The 24,037-nt window shown below is 37.4% G+C and overlaps 2 protein-coding genes and 1 long non-coding RNA gene across 4 annotated transcripts; 1 reads left to right on the top strand and 2 right to left on the bottom strand.

Annotated features, from left to right (window-relative positions):
* Positions 1-258: 258 nt before the first annotated feature.
* LOC147759418 (uncharacterized) lies at positions 259-17,152 on the bottom strand. Of its 2 annotated transcripts, none has more exons than XM_086998151.1 (3): positions 17,036-17,152; positions 1,413-1,507; positions 259-865 (listed from the first exon to the last, which is right to left on the bottom strand). In XM_086998151.1, the coding sequence occupies exons 2-3, from the start codon at positions 1,494-1,496 to the stop codon at positions 653-655; spliced, it is 297 nt and encodes a 98-aa protein (XP_086854277.1). In that variant the 5' UTR covers positions 1,497-1,507; positions 17,036-17,152; the 3' UTR covers positions 259-652. The 2 variants fall into 2 exon arrangements, with proteins under 2 accessions (XP_086854277.1, XP_086854276.1); XM_086998150.1 differs by lacking the exon at positions 17,036-17,152 and adding an exon at positions 4,879-5,144.
* On the top strand, positions 13,023-15,947 carry LOC147759419 (uncharacterized). Its single transcript, XM_086997381.1, has one exon. The coding sequence runs from the start codon at positions 13,071-13,073 to the stop codon at positions 15,945-15,947; it is 2,877 nt and encodes a 958-aa protein (XP_086853507.1). The 5' UTR covers positions 13,023-13,070.
* A 1,140-nt stretch (positions 17,153-18,292) lies between the features above and the next one.
* On the bottom strand, positions 18,293-21,307 carry LOC106167106 (uncharacterized). The gene is made up of 3 exons (XR_001238892.2): positions 21,147-21,307; positions 18,966-19,060; positions 18,293-18,652 (listed from the first exon to the last, which is right to left on the bottom strand). It is a non-coding gene; the product is annotated as an uncharacterized LOC106167106 (long non-coding RNA).
* Positions 21,308-24,037: the final 2,730 nt, after the last annotated feature.

Genomic DNA, 24,037 nt, shown 5'->3' with positions numbered 1-24,037 from the left:
TTGAAAAAATCTCAGACAATGTGACTGCTCCACTTTTATTAGGATTATTGCTAGGATTGTTCAATGATTCTTTATTTTCTACGACGACCCCCGGCCAAAACTAATCCCCGACAGATCGCCGACATTGTGACTGGGCCTTAACCCAATACCGGTACTAACCGTTAAATTCAAAGATGCCAGATGTTGAATAACTTATTTTATTATTATTCAGGTAAAAGAAAGTTGCAAACGTCGAAAACGAGATGAAGACGCGATATATTCATTTGTGTCATATATATATTTATTTATAAATATGACGAAGACATTGTATTTTATCAGTTGTGGTCTGTTGCCTTTAACAATAATAGCACAAACTTGTGAAATATCAATTTATTAAAACTCAAAAAAAATTAGCACAAATTTCGAAGGAATCTCCATGCAGATCAGTAATTCAAAAAGGGACAAATGATTAAAATTTTAACTTAACTCGGACCTAATAACATTTTACATATTCTTTTATTGAAAAAGCCATTTCAGCTGTACAGCCGCCCTTTTCCTTGGCGGAGGTATGTGTACTTGGAACGTTCTCTGATATATATATATATATATATTGTTTTTCTTACTCCAAATCACTCTCAGTAGCACTTGTCCTCATGAAACTGCCTTTTGGCCTTTATGGAGTCACGGGAATCAAAGTTGAAGCAGGACAACACAAAATGGCGTGCCATGTTTTGGGCCCGCAGTGGGTGTGAGAACAGTCCGCGTTTTCCCCAGAGCTGCACGTGCCTTTCACATAGTGGTCCTGCGCGCAGATTAGATAGTGCCCCCAGTAGCCGCATCTCCAAGTGCACTCCCCCAAATCGGTTTCCCGTTTGACGACGTCCGCCTGGAATAAAGGACAGAGAAGACTAGTAAATGTTGTTGGCAGACCCAGGATTTTTTTTTTTTTTTTTTTTTTTTTGGGGGGGGGGGGATGAATAATTACGTTTTTATCTATGAGACGGTGAAAGTATAAAAAAAGTACGTGAGGCAGTTTAAATTTATTAGTAAGAGGCCAGTGTCGGCCACAGTGACACCGAAGGCATTTTGCCTTAAAAATAAAAATAAAACTTACAAATGTATAAATGAATTATAACTTATTAAAATGAATGAATAGAAATTGAAAAAAAAAGTTGAAAAAATTCAGGTTACTGGCGCTCTTTTGCCGAAATGTGGACGTGAACAATCCAGATCTTAATAAATATTTTAACTTGGGCCCTGAAAGCGTTGGTCAAATTTTTGACATAATGTTATCATCATCGTCTTACTGATAATTTTCATAAAACTTGAAAAGACTATTCTATTGACATTTACATGGTGGACGTTTCCCCTTTGCTTCAATCTCTTATTCATATTATTATAATTATTCTTTTTTGTTGGGGATGTTTTCTTACCTCGTGATCACCATTAACAGCCGTCACCATAACGGACAGAGCGCCAACTATTAGGAAGAACCCGACTGCCAGCTGTGCCTTCATTCTGTAGCTATCTGTGAAAAAATATACACAATCAATAAAACTTATGATGAAATTAAAAGTCAGAAAGGCATTACTTTTATCTCAGCGTAATATTTACTAATACAGCATTACCACACTTGAGTTTGAGCCCTGGTGAGCTGTATAACAACGTTCGGAGACTTACACCCCCTTCCCCTTTTTGCCCCTTTCCCGTCTTCATTGTCTTCTTCCCGCAAGACTTGTTTTCTTCAAGATTTCCCTTTCATTTATACCACTGTTCATCAACCCTTACCACCCTTGTACAAAATAATAAATAAAGTTGACAATAAATAGAATAAAATAATAGTAAATGATAAAAAATGGCAAACAAGAATTCAACAGTCACGGTGAAAAAAAAAAAAAAAAAAAAAAAACGTCCGCGGTCAATAGCCTACATGTACCAATGGTGAGAGTGGACTGTCAATTTTGATGAAATCCATGCATTTATCACATCACATAGACTTTCCAAATCGCCACTTGGTAAGTCTGTATATTTTTAGTTTATAGTACTTGTATATTACTTGTTTGTTCATGAAGAACAATTTATATAGTTAGTCTTTATGTCACAGAGGGGTGCGTTGATCACCCTGATCTAGACCTATCAGATATATCATCTTTACCGTGATTTTCTTGTCTCCTGTCAACTCCAGACACCTGTCCACTAATTAAAGAGGGGAGCCTTCTGGCATTTAAAAATGGACTTCCATTTAGAATTATACACCCATTTACCTGCATTTCTGTAATTAAAGCTTGCCTCCGATGGAACCTTAAATTGATTTCGAGTCAATTTCAATTTAAGATTAAATTTGACGTTACAGCTTGAAATTTTGAGTAAGGAAAGCGATGAATTGGATTGTTCGGAGAAAAGGCATCGAGGGTAGCTTCCTCAGGTGAGCTCATCAACTAATTCATTGGTAACTGATTAAAATTTGATGAGCCTAGCAGTCCACTGTTAAGCCACCAAACCTTCGAATAATAAAGGTCCACCTGGAATTTTGGAGTTGGGAGGGGTGCGTTGATCACCCTGATCTAGACCTGTCAGTGATAAAACTATTTGTTTGAAGGAAAATAAAACTTGCTGTGCGCATAAGCGTATGTGCTGTTATTCCTGATATTGAAACCACTTATACTCATTTGCTATGTAAGGGACGAATAGTAAAAAACTATATGAAATTGTAAATAAAAATAGGGTATGCACATGTATATTTACTTAGTGGAAAATTCCCTTATCATTTAGAGCTAGTTCAAATCATTTTACAGTGTAGGCAAAAAGTTCCTTAAATGGAAATACGGTCGCTCATGCTGCGATAGAACGACATCTATTTTATAAATTAAACAGCACAGTTGAATCATAGCGTGTAAAGCAGATGTCCCACACTGCAAAGTAATACGGGATCACTGATAGTGCTACAGAGAGACCGATTAGATTGACAACTGTCGCTTTTGCAACAGTGCTGCCATGTGGCGGCGCTATGCAGAGTTAACAGTGCTGTAGTCCCACAAATTTAAAAGCCAAATTATCCAATACAATTTCTTAAAGAGCCTACGATTATAGACGGCATTTAATAGTGAATAGAAATTAAGCAAGTATAATAAGCTTTAAAGAAAAAGTTTGGGAACCGTTAAAAACTTCAATCAAATCACACAAAGATTATATTGTTACAGTTACAAGTATTAATCTCAGCATTTTGAAAATTTATTATGATTTTCTTTTTATAAATAATATGAGATTCGGTTCGCTCTCGTTTATTTATTTTCAGAAGGAATGAACAACACAATTCTTTCAAATGCTATTAATTAATTAAAACATTGAAATCTCACGTAGTTAAAAGTCAGACAGAAACCAAGACTCAACAAATACATAGGCATTTAAGAGTCGCTAACAGGCCTGGGTATACTTATTGTGCTGTGATTACATATTTAATTACGCTACTTATGTGTTTGTTTGGTCATAAATCTTTTTGTAAACATTAGATTATAAACATTATCATTATAATTACTTTTTATTATATGGTTGTCCAAAAACCAGATTAAAAGACTGCAGCGTATTCAGAACATCTCAGCTAGATAATCAACCCGTACATCCATGAGTTACCGTATCACCCCAGTTTTAAAAGAGTAAAATTGGCTACCTCTGCAAGCCAGGATTTTATTTAAATGTCTAGTCTTTGCTCATGATGCCTTTTACAAAGTTGCACCGATCTACTGAAGTGAATTAGTCACTCACTATGTTCCAGCAAGAAATCTGCGGTCTGTAGAAAAACTGTTACTTTAGCCGGTAAAAATGCGCCTAAAACCTATGGTGACAGGTCCAAAGGAATGGAATTTATTACCACTGGAAATCCGATCAATTGAGTCTACCAAGAAAAAGAATTGAAGACATACCTATGCAGGAAATTTTTTGACTAATCAACTTTTAAATTGATTTCACAAATTTTATAGCAATTGCATTTGTGCACTGTAAGAAACAAGCCTGCTCTACTTATAATTTTTTCAGTGTGCAAATGAGGCTGTTTTTTAAACCTTGACTTGATTATTTTTTTTCTTAATAAACAATTTTTAGTTGTGTAGTGTAAGTGCTTTTATATGTGAATCAGTATGTTTTATCTAGAACACTCTTAATTTTTTTTGTCGTTAAGCTGTGTAATCTTTTACTCATCTATTCCTAATAATTGATTTCTTAAGAAATTGTTTCATGTATATGTAAAGACTTCTGAACATGTTATAATGGATTTTAGACTCAAAGTAAATTTATTATTATTATTATTATTATTATTATTATTATTATTATTATTATTATTAATTTATCATACTTTTGGATTAATAAGAGACTACTTAGGAACAAGATTTAAAGAAGAAAAAATAAACCAAAATTTGACATCGGTGTGACAAAACTTAGGCTCCCTGTAACAGAGAGCCCACCCTCCTTTTAATTATACAAGTTAGGGTTGGCCTGACGTAAGTGGATCAAAATCTTGGGCGAGGCCCACCTGAGCACATTAATGGCAACCGGACTCTATATCGTGTGGGACACTCTGGCATGTCAGACCGGTGTAACAGGAATGCAAGTCCTAGGAATGGAAGTCCAAACTCCTATATGATTTGTACTGGTTAGGGGGTATAAGGAGCATTGGGGTTACTACAGACATGTCATTTCATAGGGAATATTTCAGCTTTAAAGGTATACCTAGGTAAAAATGCGTTCTTCTTAAAAAACTCAGATCTCACATAAGATATCTGACTGTAGAAGTATGAAGTCAGGTGTGTCGCTACTTAACTGACTACCAAGTCTGTTCCACTTCTGCGTTGTGTTATTTGCAGTCATTTAATTGTCTAGTGCTCCTTTGGGCTAGTCAAAGCTTACCTTTGCTGAAGCATGGTTCTGTCAAAAAAGTATCCATGTCGGCAACTGCTGCTTAGAAGAATTTGAAATATTGCATGCAAGTGGTGGGTTTGCAGTGGGTAAAATGAGCTATGCAGTGTTTTACAAATTTGTTAATTTGTGGTAGAAAAAGTCAGACATTGCCAGACAGATTATTGTGTCAAACGGAATGGTCTGCAGAGTTTTATAGATTATGCCCAGACAGGATACATACAGGATATGCTGCTGCAATTTAACCCAAACCACCCAGTCCGTTTTGAATGAGGGACAAATTGTCACCAAAACGCGTTTTTCAAGGCTCTAAGCTAACACTAAAATGGCTTCAGCAGGTAAGGATATCAGGCGACCTCTGCGGAAGCCACTGTAAACAGCTTAACAGCGTAGCCTGTTTCTCTAATGAATTGGGGACCATGACCATTTCTGGGTAGAACACTGAAACCGCGTGGCTTTCTTTATTGAGGCCAGATTTTACCCATACCGCCAAACCGGTCAAAACAGACTTTACAGACATCTTCAAGAGGCCTTCAACAAGGCGTGTACCACTTCTTAAGTGACTATAGAGTCATTGAAAGCGTCACTATTTAGAGTGGATAACACATTGGTGCCAAAACATGCTCAGGAGAGAAGAGTTTTAAGTGAATTTCATAAAGTTTCTCAAACCCAACCTTGTCCCTCCCTAATCTTCCCTGATTAATTAACACTGCAAAACAATTATTAATTCTATGTATCATTATAACATGTATGGTATTTATGTTCAGAAATATTTGACATATAGGTAAGCCTCTATGGGATAGCAGTTCTCATTTTGTTTAAGTCAACATACAGGGCATAACCTTAGCATAGGGCACATATGGCAGTTATAAGGCCAAGAGAGACAACTCTATTAGTGGGCTGTCAGAGCATTGAGGAAACCTACGTCCCCTTCCTGAAGGGTAGGGGTTGCGCAGCTCGCTCTCAGCCTCGGCCGAATTTTGGACATAAAATTTGTCTAAAACATACTGCCATGTGTGGGCTCTTTTTCCCTCCATCTTTGCTGAAATGTAAATTATATCTTTAAGCTTGAAAATTAAATAACATACATGATTGTCATTCATAGATTTATATCTAACTCTCAGTAATTTTCATTCGTACTTTGAACATTAATCAAAGTGCAAATGTCAATAAAATGACATTTTCAACCTACATCTATTTGATTCTGTTGTGTTGTGTATGATAACAAATTTTGACAGCAAACTAGCCTCGGCGACTCCTCTCAATTCATGCACTCATAAAGAACCTTTTTATCTACATAAGGAATTAATGTACTAAACTTGTATAATTTTGTACGCTTAATTCAAGCTGGGCTCGAAATAGGACATTACGTTTTAGACTAACTTAGTGGATAATGCAATCCAAAGATTCCACGTTCAAAGATTCAGATTTAGACCAAGGTCCCAACTATATACGTTTTGGACGCACGGTTTTTAGGCTCCTTGCGTCCAGCCAGGACGTACATGTAGCTACAGTACATGTAGATCGCACGTAGCAGCTGTTGATCATGTCGAAAAGTGTCTACGTGCTGTTTGCGTCCTCCCAAAAGTAGCACGATGGAGGTGCTCCTCACGCACGATTTCCCACTTTTTCCCCATTTTAATGTCTCCTCCATCTCAGTGTAGTCTACCAGAAACTTTTATAGTCTCATTCATAACAAGAAAGAAGGCAACAAGGAATATTGATTGTTCGTGATTTGCCAAAACGAGGCCGGTTTTGTTATATAACCCGTCTATCATATGTAGTGTTCACAAATATAATTCCCAGACATGTAAATTAATTTGATTAGAGTCGATTGCTTGTGCACTCGACTCGTTTTATGGCCTTACCTGTAGTTATGTAACTTAAGTGGACGTGTGCAATTTGAATAATTAAAATCAATATGTACCGCCAAATACTGCAGCACAGAATCCACCTATAGATAAGAAATACGTATAAAAAGATGTCTAGAATTAAGATCGGGGGGCAGACTGAAGAAGACACGAAGTGGACCGCTCGTCGGAGCTATGGGAGACGGCTTAGAAGTTGGAGGCTTCACGTATAGAACATGTAGTTAGAGATCGTCAACGAATAAACCATTAAACTGGTCATTATGTGGACTTGGGTTTTCTTTGCGCGACATTACGTAAATCTGACACGAACCGTGGAATTTCGAATTGCGTTATCCACTGAGTAAGTTTAAAACGTAATGTCCTATTTCGAGCCCACGCTTGAATTAAGCGTTCTAAATTATATAAGTTTAGGACATTCATCTCATATGTATATGTAAAGGTACATAACATATTTAGCGGTCCACTTCGTGTCTTCTTCAGTCTGCCCCCCGATCTTAATTCTAGACATCTTTTTATACGTATTGCTTATCTATAGGTGGATTCTGTGCTGCAGTATTTGGCGGTACATATTAATTTTAATTATTCAAATTGCACACATCCACTTAAGTTACATAACTACAGGTAAGGCCATAAAACGAGTCGAGTGCACAAGCAATCGACTCTAATCAAATTAATTTACATGTCTGGGAATTATATTTGTGAACACTACACATAATCGTTTTAACAATAATAACAATGTAGCAAATTGTTGCCTGTATTAAATGTTATGGCCTTAGGGATAAAAATTATATGTCAAATATTTAATCAGACTCATCATCCTAAAAATTGTGATGTGACGAGTCAACAAAAGTTATTATTTACCAACAATTTTGCACACATTACATTTGTGGGGTTGCAAAGAGGCTCCACCTTTTTGACCGTAGACCACACGTAGTAGCCCGTACGTTCGGTTGGGATCTAGGCTTTACGTAAAAGGTCGCGCAAAGAAAACCCATGTCCACATGATGACCAGTTAAACAATTTATTCGTTGTCGCTCGGTAGCTACATATTCTAAGTGGTCTCCAACTCCTACATGTAACTCGTCTGTTCCGTATTCCGTCACTTCCAATCTCTTCCTTGGCTGCTTTCTCTAGCTGTCCTCTACATGTCTCTTTTCTCTCTCTCTAGGTATCGCTTATATACTTATTTCTTACCTTACGTGGATCTAATTACGTCTACTTTACTTTTAATTGTATAGTTAATTTCTCTACACAAAGAGGCCGACGCATTACTTGAGAGCTATTGGACTACAACACATTACGTCATATGACTTCAAAAGATATCTATGTCGGATACGACAAGGAGGGGCCTTTGTGGGGCATGCAACTCTTTTAAAGACGATAATTTGGAAAATACGGAGATCCAAAAATATCACTTTCAATGGTTGTCGTATGAGTTAAAATAGGCAATATACATGTATTTTTGTTTGCTTCACTGGCGAATTCAATTAATGAACTGATGTCACAATGGCATCGAAAAATCCTTATTTTCATTTATCAGTCAGCAAAATGGGAAAAATTGATTAATTATGATTTGGAGAAAATATTCCCTATTAAATGTCAAGTCTGTATATGGGGCGAATGGCACCTGTACAAAAGTAATGGGAAGCGGACTACGGTTCTTATAGAACGGACTTGCATTCACGTTACATCGGCACGGCAGCGAGACTTCATACACACACATCCACTACACCAAATAATGACTTTCACCTTTTTTTGACGCTTGTGTCCTTTTCTTTTAAATATTAATGTATCTTTATCAATAAAAGATCCATCATCTGATTGCACGGCGGCCATTAACTGATTACAGTCGACAAGTCAAAGAGTAGCACTTTTTCGCGCGTGTCAGTCGCGCGCAGTACTCAGTGTTAAGGCGGCAGTCGATTTTAGATTTGGCGATGGGAATCAAAAAGACGTGGTGCATATTCCTTTTAGTTTTTACGCTTTTCTCTGAAAGTGGTGTCGGTGACCACATTAGTCACTTGACAGCGTCTTATGCCCGTTCATTAATTCGCGAATGCGTGAAGAGGTCTGTGTTGCAATTACCGGCGTTGACGGATTACAAAGCGAGGAAGTTAATTCACAAGTGTGCCTGGGGCGAGTGTGAGGAACAAACGAATGAATATACCGAGGGTGGTACACATGTTCTGGGCATCAATGGGATATGCGGTGTTATTCAAAATCCAAATTTTGACCAAAGTTCTGATCCACCGCACATACAGAGTTGGGAGATAACTACTACAAAGGATAGCAGGATAAGGTTAAGATTAAATCATTTCTCAATAGATTATAACTACTATGATTATCTTTCCATATCTCTAGGATCGTGTAACGACTCCCGACTATTTGGTAAATTTTGGGGAGAGCTGACGTATCTCAACTCAACGGAACTCACCCTTCCCAGAAATAAGCTCTGCATGGAATATTTAACATATGGTTTTGAAGAATTGTCCGGATTTCACATCGAATATCAGGCTGTATTTTCAGACTGCCATCAGGTTCAGCTGCCTACAGTTTTGTCGTCGCGCCAAGGCGAGTTTCACCCCAAAACAACGCTCATTTCAACGCAGTGCAATAATAGAGTGGAATATCACGTTCATATCATTGCTGGAGGTGGTGATCAAATTTCACTACACTGGGAAGTGTATTCAAACATTTCTTTAAACAGCTCTGTACCGTATACATTGCACGTTTACGACGGACCTCCAGGATCCAGGATAATTTTGTATCCTACTGACACTCAGATCCCATTGAAAAATGGTTCCATCCGCACTATAGGTTGGAATGTATTTTTTAACTTAACGGAGGAAAGGCACACACTGGGTCCTACACCATGGGTGTTTGTTGCCCGCTACATGTCTTTTGTAACACACTATACCCCCGGGACACTATGCCAATCTTCAAGAAACGCTAACGGCCGCTTGGACACGATTTGTTCAAACCTCAATAATCACACTTCGGTTCGTCTAACCGTATCCCCTGAACCCTTAGTTCGCTATGATATCGATCTTTTCTCAAATTCCACGGTTAGTTTAGAAAGCAATTTTCGCAATTTGATATCACCCTTTGCTATGCTGCAAGGAGAGGTTGGAAACAGTTGCCTGTTCTTTGGAAAAATACTTACTGGTTACAGTGACTTGTATAATAACTTGGCGGTGGTCGGGCCGAGTTGTAACTACGATGATATGGACCACAGGGATGGTATGGAAAAACTCAAGGCGGTTATCTTTTTTAGTCGACCACGTGTGATATTCTACTGTTTTCGATTTGACAATATCAATGGGTCGTGTTTAATACCTAAACGTAAAATAACATTCAGTTTGTCATATAGGCTTGAAGACAGCCATATTGTGCACTGGAATGAATCAAACATCCAGATTGGGCAGTGGGTTAATTTTCTATATTTTAGCAACAACAGCACATGCCAAACAAGATATAACGGAAGTTCTGGTCATGTATATGATACTTCAATTAATGTGCGAGTGCCGGTAAGATCTGGTTGTCAAGTTAATGGAATGCTGTTGATTTATTTAGGGAGTCCATTGGTAAAACGGTGGTACAGGTTTTTCCCATATGATACTCATATGACGATATATTTTGAACAAAGATGGCGGGATTCTATTCGAAAACAATGTGACCTCTCTTACAGAGAACACAACAAAAGATTTGAAGGTAAAGTGTTCGAAATAACAACAACAAGATTTAACGGTCACATTTTTACGACTCGTACTTTTTGTTCATCTTTATCTTTTACCAATGATCTGTGGCCACAAAATTATTTGGAGAATTCGGAAGAATTTTTTGAACCCAATGAAGAAAGAACGCGCAACGAAACGATTACTAAATCGACAGGTGCATTATTCGGATTTTGTGGACGGCAATATACCGGAATTACATATACAATAACATTAAAAAAGGACAGGTATTGCAAATGGTGTTTTTATTCTCTGAATTTCACAATAAGACTGTGTCGATCCATTGGAACTGAACTTAAACTTAAAATAGAAGAATATTCCACATCTGCCTTTGGTGAAGGGCATAACAAAGCTCCCACAGGTCGCATACTCGCTAGCACACCGACATTTATCTTGAAAAATACTAAATACGCCGGTGGCACTTTTGAATACTCTTGGAACACTCTCAGTGCGTGGACAGTCTGTATTGTCTTAGAACCCCTACCCGCTGAGTCCGAACCTTGGATGGAATCAGACCTTGACCTTTCGTACAATCTTGAAAACTATGTTGCCATCTCTGATAGCTTAATTGAAGATTTTCATAACGGTATCGCAGCGTCATGTATCTCTGGAAAATGCTATAAATTACTCACCGAATTACAATCCGAAGACGCGAGACCGCCCCTTACCTGGTTGAGATCACGTGAGCTGTGTCTGGCCAGTGGAGGCGACCTACCGACCGCCTTGGACGATTTCACTTTAAAGGCCGTTTTGAATCAAACTGTAATTAATACGCAGTGGTTTTTGGAGATATACGTCAAACATCGGTTCCTCCTGTTCTTGGGTCTTAGGCGAGAAAAACAGGTTAGTAATTATGATCAGTCATAGACCCCATTCCCAGAGATAAGATCGATCCAATTAGGTCGCTAAATCGCTGTCAGCCGAGCGGGCACGAAAGTTAATTACCCCCTTACAGCTTGTAGTAGGCGGGACATTTAAGCCGGATTATCTGACAGTAATCTAGTGAGACTCCCCATGGGGATAGATCGATCTAAAATCTATGGGAATGCACCCATAGAGTAATCCCTACCTTATCTAGACACAGCCATATACTTGTAGCAATAAACAGCCATTCTACATAAAGAGTTCCAATTCTGAAGAATACTTGTCGCGGCCTATTTTCAGCAATAAAACTCCATGAAATAATGTTATTTTTAGTGCTCTACGTTTGGAAAATGTGTTCTACATATAAACAACAATGCACATGGCAGAACTCCTCTTGATGGGAACCCCAAAATTATACACTGCGAAAAGCACAATTTCTACGTGTCGCTTTAAGTAGATAGCGGATTTGTCAAATCAGAAATATGTTTCCATCCTTAAGCACTATTTGGCCTCAATTAATTTGCAGCCATGGTTCTTTTATCCTAAATGATGTTTCTATCTAATATTTTCGTAAGCTACAGTGGCCTCGCACTAAATCACTGTCACTCAGTAAAGCCTTAACTTTGTCAGGTTTTAAAGCAGATTTTTAGAAAAGGTTATTATGCTTATGAATGAACTTTCTGTGCGCTTTTTTAACTCACGATACATCCAATGGTAACCCAATTCTGTCATTATAAATAATGCACGTACCATACAGAATGATATACCCAAAAGTTGAGTGTCAGAAAAACATGGGAAGCACCATTTGCCACTCACTGGTTTATCATTTTTATTTTACTCACTTATAATGTAACATTTGTCGTTTCTGTATGCACCAAAGTGCGCTTTTATCTGAAAAACATCCAAACAGGTATTGTCACATCCTAACTCTGTCACGAAATTGCAACTTTTCACTTGCATAGTAGATATTTGCCTACTAATTGATTAAGGACTATATCATACTTAATTGACAGCACTATATTCAAAAACATCTGTCATTTGTTTCGTTTGACAGAAACCCTAAAGTGCCAATACTATTTCCTAATACTTACAAAATCTTAGAAGATGAATACAAAATTGAACTTTATAGTAAGAAAGACTTGTTGACATATCAAAAAAAAAAAACATCTTATGTGGTGGTCATTTTGGATTAGAGCCATCTGTGTTCAAATATACAAATTTAAGATAAAGTAACTGGCATAAATTGAATATAAAGACTTCAACTATTTCAAATTCACCAAAAACATGTAAAATATTCCCAAATTTTAGACAATAGAATTAATTTTTTGGCCTTTGGCTCATAGGCTGTAAAGCCTATGTAGATGTTACCAAACCACCCTAAAGAAGAAAATATATTGTGTACACACGTGTATATTTCATAAAGAGAAGTAGTGGTGTGGGTAGAAATTCTTGTGTTACTTTCTGAATATTTCTTTGTTAAAACATATAAAAAAATTCAGTTTTGAGAAGATCCTAGTTCTGCATTTCTCGTCTTGAAATTGGTATTTTTCACGAAATGGCTGTTACCTCTTTTTAGAACGTGCTCCGGTGGATAGACAACACACCGCTTGTATTTTCGGACTGGTACCATCCACAGTATGACAAACTCTTTATAGAGGAACGCTTTCGAACCGCGGCTAAATATTCAAAAATTGCTCTCAGCGATTTTGCATTCATGTCGAGATCAAATCTTCTCAATTCAAGACATCCTGTTTATGACCATGATGTTTCATGTGCAGCTATGATGGTCACCAATCCTCACTACTCGTCCAACTGGATCATGATTCCTTGTCCGCGAGAATTCCATGCAGCCTCTGTGATATGTGAATACCCAAGACACGCCAATGAAGGCAGTCGATCGCGAGTGTCGTCGAAAACGACCAAAAATAGTAACTGTTCTGATTTTCAGTTTAAATGTGGAGACGGCACATGTGTTTCTATAGACTCTAGGTGTGACGGACGAAAAGATTGCCTCGACGGCAGTGACGAAAATGTCACCTGTCATCTGCTTCATTTCGGGCGTTGTAAGAACGGAGATTATCTTCATTTCTCCCGATTTTGTGACAAAGTGGCTGATTGTTCGGACAACTCAGACGAAATTGGTTGTATGAATCCGCCTTGTAACGCACATCAGTTTCACTGTGGCAGTGAAGAATGCATTCAAATGAGCGAACGATGCGACTTGATACCCCACTGTAAAGATGGATCAGATGAGGCTCAGTGCGCAAATATCTATAGGAAGAAATTCTATTCTTGTTTTTCTGATACATTCATTCCGTACTCACAGAAACACGACGGCGTGGTGGACTGTCTAGGACCCTTCGAAGAAGACGAGGCGGACGAGTTGTCGTTACAACAACCATTGATGGAACAGTGTGGATATCAAAACATCGGGCCGTGTCTCACTTACATGTACAGCTGCGACAAATATTCTTATCACGAAAAATCATTTTTTCTCGTTAAGACTTCATCCGGCAAAAATTACAAAAATGCCCAGGTGTTCCATATGAACAGGACTTGCTTTTACGAAAGAAATAAATACGACATCCCATTAACCTGCAGGACTGGGAGGCAGCTCACACAAAACGTGTCTCGCCTCAACTCAAAATACTGGAATTATGTGGATAAAGCAGTTTTTCTTGAGCCATCAACATTATGCCACGGGTTCACATGTCCCACAGATTTATATCACCAATGCCCGTCGTCGTACTGCATACCTGCCAGATCAGTTTGTGACGGGGTCAAAGACTGCCACGATGGCAGTGACGAAATAGCCTGTAACAACTACTCCTGCCCAGGTATGTACAGATGTCGAGGGCAGAACAATTGCTTGCCACAAAGAGAGGTGCGGGACGGAGTCCCTCAATGTAAACTGCGAGATGATGAAACATTCTATGGGTTTCAGTGTCCCCCCGAGTGCGTTTGTGAAGGGTTTTCGGTAATTTGCCCTGGGTCGGTATTCAAGTGGTCACAAAATTCTAATCAGAGTAGATTAACTGAGGTGCCTCTTATAATAGGACGAGATATGGTAAGGAGTCTCATTTTAAAAGATAATCTTATATCAGAGGTCACATTGGACAACTACACTCTACTGTTACATCTTGACTTATCAAACAACTCACTGGTTGAAGTTCATAATACTATGTTTCAAGACACTGTCAATCTACGCAGAATTGATCTCTCAAAAAACAACATCAGCAGCATCCAAAGTGGTGCATTTTCCAATATGATTTCTCTTCAAGTGCTGAACATAAGTAACAACCCAGTAACTTCCGTTCCGCAACTTTGTTTCCACAATCTTCCAGCTTTGCAGCATCTTGATCTGTCAGCTGGTGTACTGTTTGTCCTGGACAACTGTTCGTTTTATAACGTATCCATTGGTGTTATAAACATATCGAAAAATTATGTCCAGAAATTTAATGCCTGGTTGTTTTGTGGCTGGCACAAAGTGAAGGCGATTGATCTGTCTGGAAACCCGTTGGAGGTCAAACAGGACGGACCACCAGGTGATATTGACATTATAATTGCAGATACGTTCAGTGTCTGCTGCATTTTTCATCAGGCAAATTTATGTCAGTCTAAAGTTGATCTTTTTGCTTCGTGTTCAGGTATGTTCATGGAGATAGTGGTTAAGTACTCGTATTTTGGTATGGGTCTTCTTTCTGTGATGTGTTCGTTAGGATTGCTCAAATCGTATTTAGGGCTTGAAGGACTGTTTCAGGTGAAGGAAATTGCTGTTGCATTGAATGTTATTGAAATGCAAACCATAATACCAGTTGTCATAATATTTGTTAACAATATGCGGATGACAGATACTTATTCCAGCATGTCTGATTCCTGGCGCAGGAGCCCATCGTGTCAAGTAGCGTCGTTTTTCTACATTTTTCCTCAGGTTTGTGTTCCTTTAATAATATTTTTCGCTGCTATACACGCCATTATATTACGGGCCGCTGGAATCGAAAAAACGCATTTATTAAAGCGCACGGTATGCGTTGGCATAGTCGTTGTCCTCACCGCATCAGTTACTTTTGGTGTTCTATTGCCCATGGAGGTAGAAATCCATTCTGGTACATGTTATCCTTTCGTTTTAAGCAGTTTTATGACTGAAATACAGTACAATTCTTTACCGATTGAAATCACATATCTGTCAATGTCTGTTATTTCTCTAACTACTTTCGCAGGAGTTTTCCTGCATTTGCTGTATTTTCTAAGATCTTCATCATCCCTCACTGATTTTCGCAGTATGTGCTGCTTTTTTGAAATTGCCTTATCCGATGCTATACGCTGGTTCCCGTTCACAGTCTCGTGTATATTGCACTTAAAGAACAAACCAGTGTCTGATTACGCTGCGCAGTGGGTGCAGTTAGTTATGCTTAACATGCGGCCTATCGTATGTGCCTTTATTCATATTTGTTTACTGCCTTTGTGGAAGAAAGTTGAGCGTTTGTTTGTACTGGCAGGGGTTGCATCAACTGGTCAACGGGCATTGGAAAGGCAACGAGTACAGACAAGAGATGAACATGAAGATGAAACTGAAGATACGCGATTATAGAATAAATATGAACAATAAAAAATATCAGTCAAAATGTATACTCTATTCCTGAAGTTGGTTTCTGAAAAAAAAAATTAATAGAATAATGCGTACTTAGAATTTTCTGTCGTTTTCACTCAAATTGCAGGTAATAGTGGTTAAAAAAAAACTCAAAACCTTTCATCTTTTTCAGAAAATATATAACTGAAGTTATTTTAAGTGTAAAAAATTAATGTTATTTTAAAGTTACCCTTTTATTTAATACCTTAACTATGGTTTTAGATTTCTTCAAAATATTTTGTGGTTGAAGTTATTTTAAGTGTAAAACTATTATTGTAATTGTATTGTAACTGTATTATTGTAATTTGAAGTGCACCCTTTAATTTGATGTCTTCACTGTGGTTTTATAGCCTGTTTTTAATGCTAACAGTACAATATTGTAGCATTTCATCATTGTAAAATCTACTAAACTTTTAAGAATAATTATTATTATCGTTCAAACATAACCGCTATATACATATACCAATAAACCGTCAGTGTGTATAAATGTGGCAGACCCAGGATATTTTTTGGTAGGGGGGATAAAATCCATGCATTTATCAGATCACTTATGTTTTTCAAATCGCCAATTGGCAAGTCCGTATAATTGTAGTTTATAATAATTGTATATTATTTGTTTGTTCATGAAGAACAATTTATTAAGTTAGTCTTTATGTCACGGCCTTAGCTGTAAAAGAAACAGTTTTGATGACAGTATCAGATTCCAATGCTATTAAAATAATGCGTTATGTGATATGTCGCGAAACACTATTCAGATTTTCTCACACCTTGGCAGGTCCAGCAAAATATTTACATAGCCACAGACAGGCCCGTAGCCAGGGGGTATTCTGGGGGTTCGAAAGAACCACCCACTTTGTCAGGAAAAGGTCCATTCTGTGTAAAAATTGACCTAGGTACACAAAATTTCCTTGTAAAAAAGTCCACTTTTTCAGAAAAAGAAGCCCCCTTTTGAAAGTGCTGGCTACGGGCCTGACATTGATCATCTGGTTGGAATGACCAGCTGTACCCTCGGAGATTTTGCTATTGTGATTGTGTAAAATATATCGTACCTTTGTCTTTGTCTTTACACTTTCTGTCTTGTTACTCACACAGGAGATCTCTACCATCTAGACTCACCGACAAGGGGAGTAGGTATTTATACTCTTTGTCACGGAAATAAATTGGAAATACTATCAAGTAGATAATAAAGGGAGTATGATTTGTTTAAATTCACACTCAATAGTTCCAACTTACATAAAAAAGTAAACGCTAAAAATATGCGTTTTTTATTATTCTATCAGTGACCTTTTTGCAAGGAATATCCATTTTGAGATTCAAATGAAACATCAGGATTCAAAACACTAGGAAATGACATTATATATTATTATACTTAGATAAATCTTGTTATGTAAACCTTTAGAAAAGTGACTCCCTTCATGAATATAAACGATGAATCCATTTGTCTTTGAAAAAAGCGTGAGAAAACTGGACAATTGTTAATTTGATTTATGTGCTTATTCATTTCATGAATCTAACTGAAATATTTAAAGAATTTATGAAATTTTAATTGCCGAGTATCAATTAGGCCGACATGAGTGTTTTCATTAAAATGCTTTAGAATATTCTTTCAAGTCAGTTCATTTTCTCATACTTTCTCGTTCTGGTGCATGATTGAGAAAGTATGAGAAAATATTTTGTATCTGACCACGTAAAGAGACACAATAATGCTATTATAGAATCACAACAGTATTAATTATTTCAAACAATGTAAATGGTATGAGAAAGAGAGAGAAAAAGTGAGGGACGGAGGGAGGGAGAGAAAAGAAGTGAGGGAGGAGCGATAGAAAGAGAAGGAAGGAAGAAGGGAGAGAGAGGAAGGAAGAAAGAGAGAGAGAAGGAGGGGAGAGGGAGGGAGGGAATTCAGACACAATCGTTTTCCTCAGTTTTATTCTACAATTGCACTCGTTTTGCTGTTTTCTAGAGCATTTGGAGGAAGCACACATTAATGACAATCTAATTGAAGCACCGCGTAACTCGTAACACGAGTTCATCATACGAGACTAAATATTAATGTCAATTTACATTTTTAGTCAATGACGAAAATTTTCCTCAACTGTTTTCGTATGCTGTTAAGTACAATGACGGTGCCGCACTTCTGTGGGGAGGGACCAAAGGAGCATTCAGATATATATACACCATACCTATTTAAGATAGGCCTATATTTCTATCTTCATTATTTTCAATTAACACGTAAATACTGTACGTCATCAGCGATAAATAAACAGAGAGAATATCATGCAATGTAAAACATCACAACAAAAACAAGCTGCTTTCAAACTTTGATATTATTCAAACTGAAAATTGGAAGTAAGCCAAAACTGTAACATTTTCCAAATAAGTCGAAACTAGAAAAACACATCATTTCAAAAATTTGCACAGTTAGTTAAAAATTTCCTATCCATTTGTTTGAATATTTCGGATATTTCTCGCATTTCTGGCAGTCGAATTTATTGCGGACAACAATAGATGGCGTGCCAGGTCTTTTTGCCGCAGTAGTGGTGAGAACAATCCGCGTCCCTCCCCGAGCCACACGCTCCTCGGACCACGTACCGCCATGGGCAGATCAGGAAGTGACCCCAGTAGCCACATCACCAGAAGCAAGTGCCACGTTTGGCTCTTACCGCGGCCTAAAATGGTTAAATATGAGGAACTGTAACAGAGTATTCTTTATCTCTGGAATTATTTAGAAAGATTTATAATGCGCATTGTGAGAAAAAATGTACATGTTTAACAGTGTGACAAGCAAAATGACACAAAACCAAGCAATGTTTCCATCACCTCTACCCCTAACATAATGCAGATAAATAATTATCTTTTACATGCAATTGCCTCGCCAGGCTCAGCATAATATGTTTTTGTCCCTTCCCCTTAGCTCCGCTAGTGACACTGTACACAACCCTTTCATCGTAGTTTCACTTACAAGTTTGAAGCGGTTCTTACCTGTGGAGCGCCGTTGGTAACCGTTGCCATGGCAAACAGAGCTAAAACTACAAGGACAAGCCCGACAGTAATTTGCACCTTCATTTTATGGCGACCTGTGAAAATAGATACCGAAAAATAATGATAATGATAAACAAATATATGGATTAATGAAAAATATTGATAAATTAATTGACTTGACAATAAATGATAATTAAATGAATATAGATAATTATTTGCTTTTAAGAGATTATGATAATTGTAAAATCATTTGTTTTATAACCAAGTTTTTTAAGTACATAATGGTGATTAACCACTCTTTTACTATGAATCGAGTTTTAAGTAATAGATTTAATAAATCAATTGCATCTTCTACAAGTATATGCAGGTTGATTAAAATTGCATAATGTTGCTTATATAACACACTTCAATGCGCCTTGAGTGATAAAATGTAAGAATAACATCTCAGCCTGACATTATTTCTTTTTATCTGCACATTTACTCAGAATGCTGAATAAAAAAGACATGATACATTCACGACATTATTGTGCGGTCTTGAAGGAACAGGTACGAGATGATGAGCGGTATAAAAAACAAATTCAAATTCGCTAATTGCTCAACAAATGTAAAAAACATTAATATTTCATGAATATAAAAGCGGTAATTGCTGTTTGATGAAGGATGATGATGAGAGAGGGGCATTAACCAAATTTAAAGTTGTTGGAGTGAAACACCACCTAGTCATTTTCTACAGTTTTTTAAAGGTTCATGAACCGATCAAGGTGACAGCCGAAAGTGTTGCTACATGTACCATGGACGGCGTCTTTTCTGCGTCCCGTGGTACGGCCCTGTTTGAGAGAAAAAAAAAACACTTTGCACGCCAACAACTGGCCGATTGTTGAACATTCATTCTGTAACCAAAGGTATGCTTGTGCCTCTTTCCTACGACCACGGTGATTCCAGATTCATTGTCGCGCAAAGGACGCCGCCCAGTGTAAAGGGGCTTTAACGATCGTAGACCAAGGAGGTGTCACACTTCCTTGGAAAGACAAAAACGTATGTCTGCTTTGTACCACATTCCACATTTGTACCACTCACCCCAAAATTTAAAATAAAGATACGTATTGCTATTTGCGCGCAATCTTTTCTTTCTTTAAGTATTCCACTTTCATTGCGCTAATGTTGTCCAATCCTATCATTTATAAAATGATCCTATCATAGTTAATCATTGATAAAATGAATAAGGTAATAAAAATTATCAAATTGTAAACATTTGTCAAATTGTAAAATATACTTTACCTTCGTCAAATGCAACTAGTTCCACCCAGCAGATAAAATGATAAGTTGGTTTACAAGTGAAGAAAGGAGAAAAGGATTTTTTTCGCACCTGTTTGTCGAATCGAAAAATGGGCAATTGGTTTGGTAATATGACGCCCACCTTATGAATTTGATATTTCATTCACCTTATATAGAATTGAAAAAAAAGAAAGAAAGCTCTGCCTGAGAAACTGACATCAAAATTTAGCAGCTGTCCTTCTAAGACATCATATGTACAAAAATAATTAGATTTCGTCTACTTTCCCCGTTTCCAGGGTTGCCGCTCGTTAACCAACTTATCAGTTTTGTCGGCCTTCTAATGTCTTTGTGAAACAAAATTTGGCCGAGGGCATCTGAACAATAATAAATTAAGGTCTTAGTAAAAAAAGAAAAAAAACGGATTCCTTTTTTAACTGGGCTGGATGTTAATGCTGTCGTTTTTATTATCTTAACGCCCAAACTATGGATTTGACATTTCTTTCGCCACGAATAGAATTGAATAAACAGAAACCGACACTGACTGACCATCTTCAAAAATTTAGCTGTTGTATTATTTAAACATCACATGTTTAAAAAATACAAAATATCTTCTAACAACCCTTTTTATAGGGTAGGCGCTTTTTAACCAACTTATCCGTTTTGTCTGGCGGCCTTTTTAAAAAGGTCTTTGTGAAACGCAACTTAGTCATGGCCTGTAACCTACATCTGTAGCAACCTTAAGTCTATAAAATAAGTAAAACAAATTGAATTCTTTTTAAACGGGACCGGACGCCGTATTTGACTGATAAAGGTCTATGATGGTCACCGGAACGTCTCAAAGGTTTCAAAGTTTTATGTACATGGAAAGATGAAAAGATGGAAAAACGAAAAGATCTTGTATCTTACCTTTGTTTTTGTACTCAGTTTCTGACCTGTACCCTGTTATTCACACAGGAATCTCTACCTACTAGTCTCACCGACAAGATGAGGGGGTATTTATACTCTTCGTCATGGAAATAAATTGGAAAATTGCGTAACGTTTCTTTTTAACGCCACAATTAATAATTCAAACATGATAATTTAACTCTTTAACTAAATACCCTTGTTAGATCTAACTATGACTGTTTGTCTGAGTAAAAAATGTAATATAGCCAAATTGAAATGCAGACGAACATTAAGGATGCAAAATACAAGGAAAGAAAATGTTTTTCCTTCATTTCAAGAGTTTTACTCAAATAAGTAGAAACATTACTAGGGTTAATTTCAGATTGCATAGTGCTGTAATATATACGTGACAATAACGGAGTTTCTCCAACTGTCTTCATATGCTGATGGGGTGGCTGGTGTCATCAAAGTTTTTTTTTAGGAGGGACTAATTTAAGAATTGACATTATGCAAGAGTTATTTAAATACATTAAGTGTCCACCATTTGCATTTTCGGGTAGTTTGAATTACTAAGTTTAAGCGTCAATAAATCCCAAAGCAGTGCACAAAATGTTCACACACACACACACACGCGCGCGCGCGCGCGCGCACACACACACAAGCACAGGGACAATACAAGAAACAGTGACAAGATATTCTACATACAATCACAACAGGACGTCACAACACAACTTGTGAACATTACATTAACGGTTAATTCAACATTAAGAAGCATACTGTACCTTGAGGTGCGTAAGAGAAGGACTTTTTTCACATACATGTAGAAATATAGAATTCAGGTTTCTGGCTGTCGAGTTTATTTCGGAAAACAATATCTGGCGTGCCAGGGCCCCGTAACTCGAAAGCATAGCGTATTGCAAAAAGCGATATCACATAGAGGCTACAATGTGTTATATGGAACGAGTATCGGCGAGTTATGGAATCGAGACGCTTGCGCTCGGTCGCAATACGCGATGCTTTCGAGATACGGGGCCCAGGTCTTTTTGCCGCAGTGGGTATGAGAACAATCCGCATTTTTCCCAGAGCCACACGCTCCTTGGACGAAGAACCCACTTGGACAGGTCAAGAAGTGACCCCAGTAGCCACATCTCCAAATGCAGGTTCCAAGTTTGTCTCTTACCATCACCTTAAATGATAAAATATGAGACACTGTCAGATAGGAGTATCTTCTCACTGTAATGTAAATTTATAATGCTTAAATTAGATTTCTAAAACTTCAGTACCTTACAGTACCTCATAGCTGTGAAAAAGAATGTTTTGAGATATTTTTGAACGGCAAAAATGGGCCTTTTTGTCAAAAAATCGTTCAAGTACCTGAGGTGATATGGTTGCAGCACAGCGGGTGTTATGTCATTCAATACAACGGAGATCTGGAGACAACCCCATACCGTATGACAGAAAAAAAGAAAATAATCTAAGAATATTTTGGATTGTTGCAATACGCCCCTATGGACAGCCATATGAAAATGAGGGATTAGCACGGCGACATTATGACAAGGCAAAAGCCAGCCATCACAAATATAATGTTGTATAGAAGTGTCAACAATATCCCCTTTATCACCAACTACATCCTACCCCAAACCCTTCCCAGAATTCTGATCTGATGTATAAACCTGTGTATAAACCTGTGTAAAAATCGATGCCTAAGTGGCGTGACTTCTACGTGAATCTGTCTCTCCACTCCATCTCTCTCTCTCTCTCTCTCTCTCTCTCTCAAAAGCTTCACTTTTGCATTAATTCGCACACACAAAAAGAGAAAAAAATCAACACATGCAATTTACATGTCCCTTTCTTTATATACTGTGACCAACTGTCACCATGTGTAAAGATGTTAATTGATATAATTTGGGGCAAGTCAGTCCCAGGTCCGAGTTTTAAGTATCCTTCCTACCTGGAGAAGACCTATTCATGTCTAGGGCAACTAAAAGAAGTAATGTAGTCCCAGTATTAAGTTTTATTATTCTTGTTAACAAGCCGGACACAAATATACTGTATAATCAGAGACAGAGTAGAATGAAAATGAATATTTAACCCGTGTCCGGGTATCAAATGTAGTGATGACATGGCGATAAAGGCCTATAAATCAGGAATAGCCATTTGGAAGTTTAGGCGAATCTTTACGATGTAAAAAAAACAAGGAAATAATTAATATTTATCATTTCAAGAATTTCACTTTTGGAAGGGGTTTCATAGGTAATCAAGGTCACTTGTGTCATCAAAGACCTATTTGAGGAGAAACAATTTGAATATAAACATTTATTAGTTATTTAAATAAACGTGCAGCATTTATGGAAATTTGAATTACCAAGTTTAAAAGTCGACAAAATAAATTTTATTACAATTTTCACAACTCTAGATCATATCCCAATGTAGTGCACAAAAGCAATTACACGTACACGCACGCGCGTGCGTGCACACACTCACACTGTCACCCACACTCGACACACACATACTGGTGCACGGGGTCACACTAACATGAACAATTCAAGAACGGTGACAAGATATTACATACAATCACAACTGGTGAAGATTACAATGACGGTTAATTCAACATTAAATAAATACCACTGCATCTTGAGGTGCACGGCACAATGACGATTATTTAAACATACATGTATATACGTACAAAGAACACATAAAAATTCAACACAGTGTTAAGACATGTGTATAGTGCGCTAGTCAAAGACAGATTTTCAGATCCCCACATTTTACCCGGGCATGACATATTTGAAGCTTTTCCTATGAAAATTGGGATTTTTTTTTCTAATTAACATTTTATTTTGGGATGAGAAAGGACAATTATAAATGCAAAATTTGGAGAATATGATGATATAATTTAAAGCCTTAGAGCT

Source organism: Lingula anatina, chromosome 10 (assembly GCF_051362555.1).
Source record: "Lingula anatina isolate TDL-2025a chromosome 10, LinAna3.0, whole genome shotgun sequence".
Lineage (NCBI taxonomy): Eukaryota > Metazoa > Brachiopoda > Lingulata > Lingulida > Lingulidae > Lingula > Lingula anatina.
Note: the sequence above shows the minus strand (reverse complement) of the source record. Positions and strands in the feature narration are given on the sequence as shown.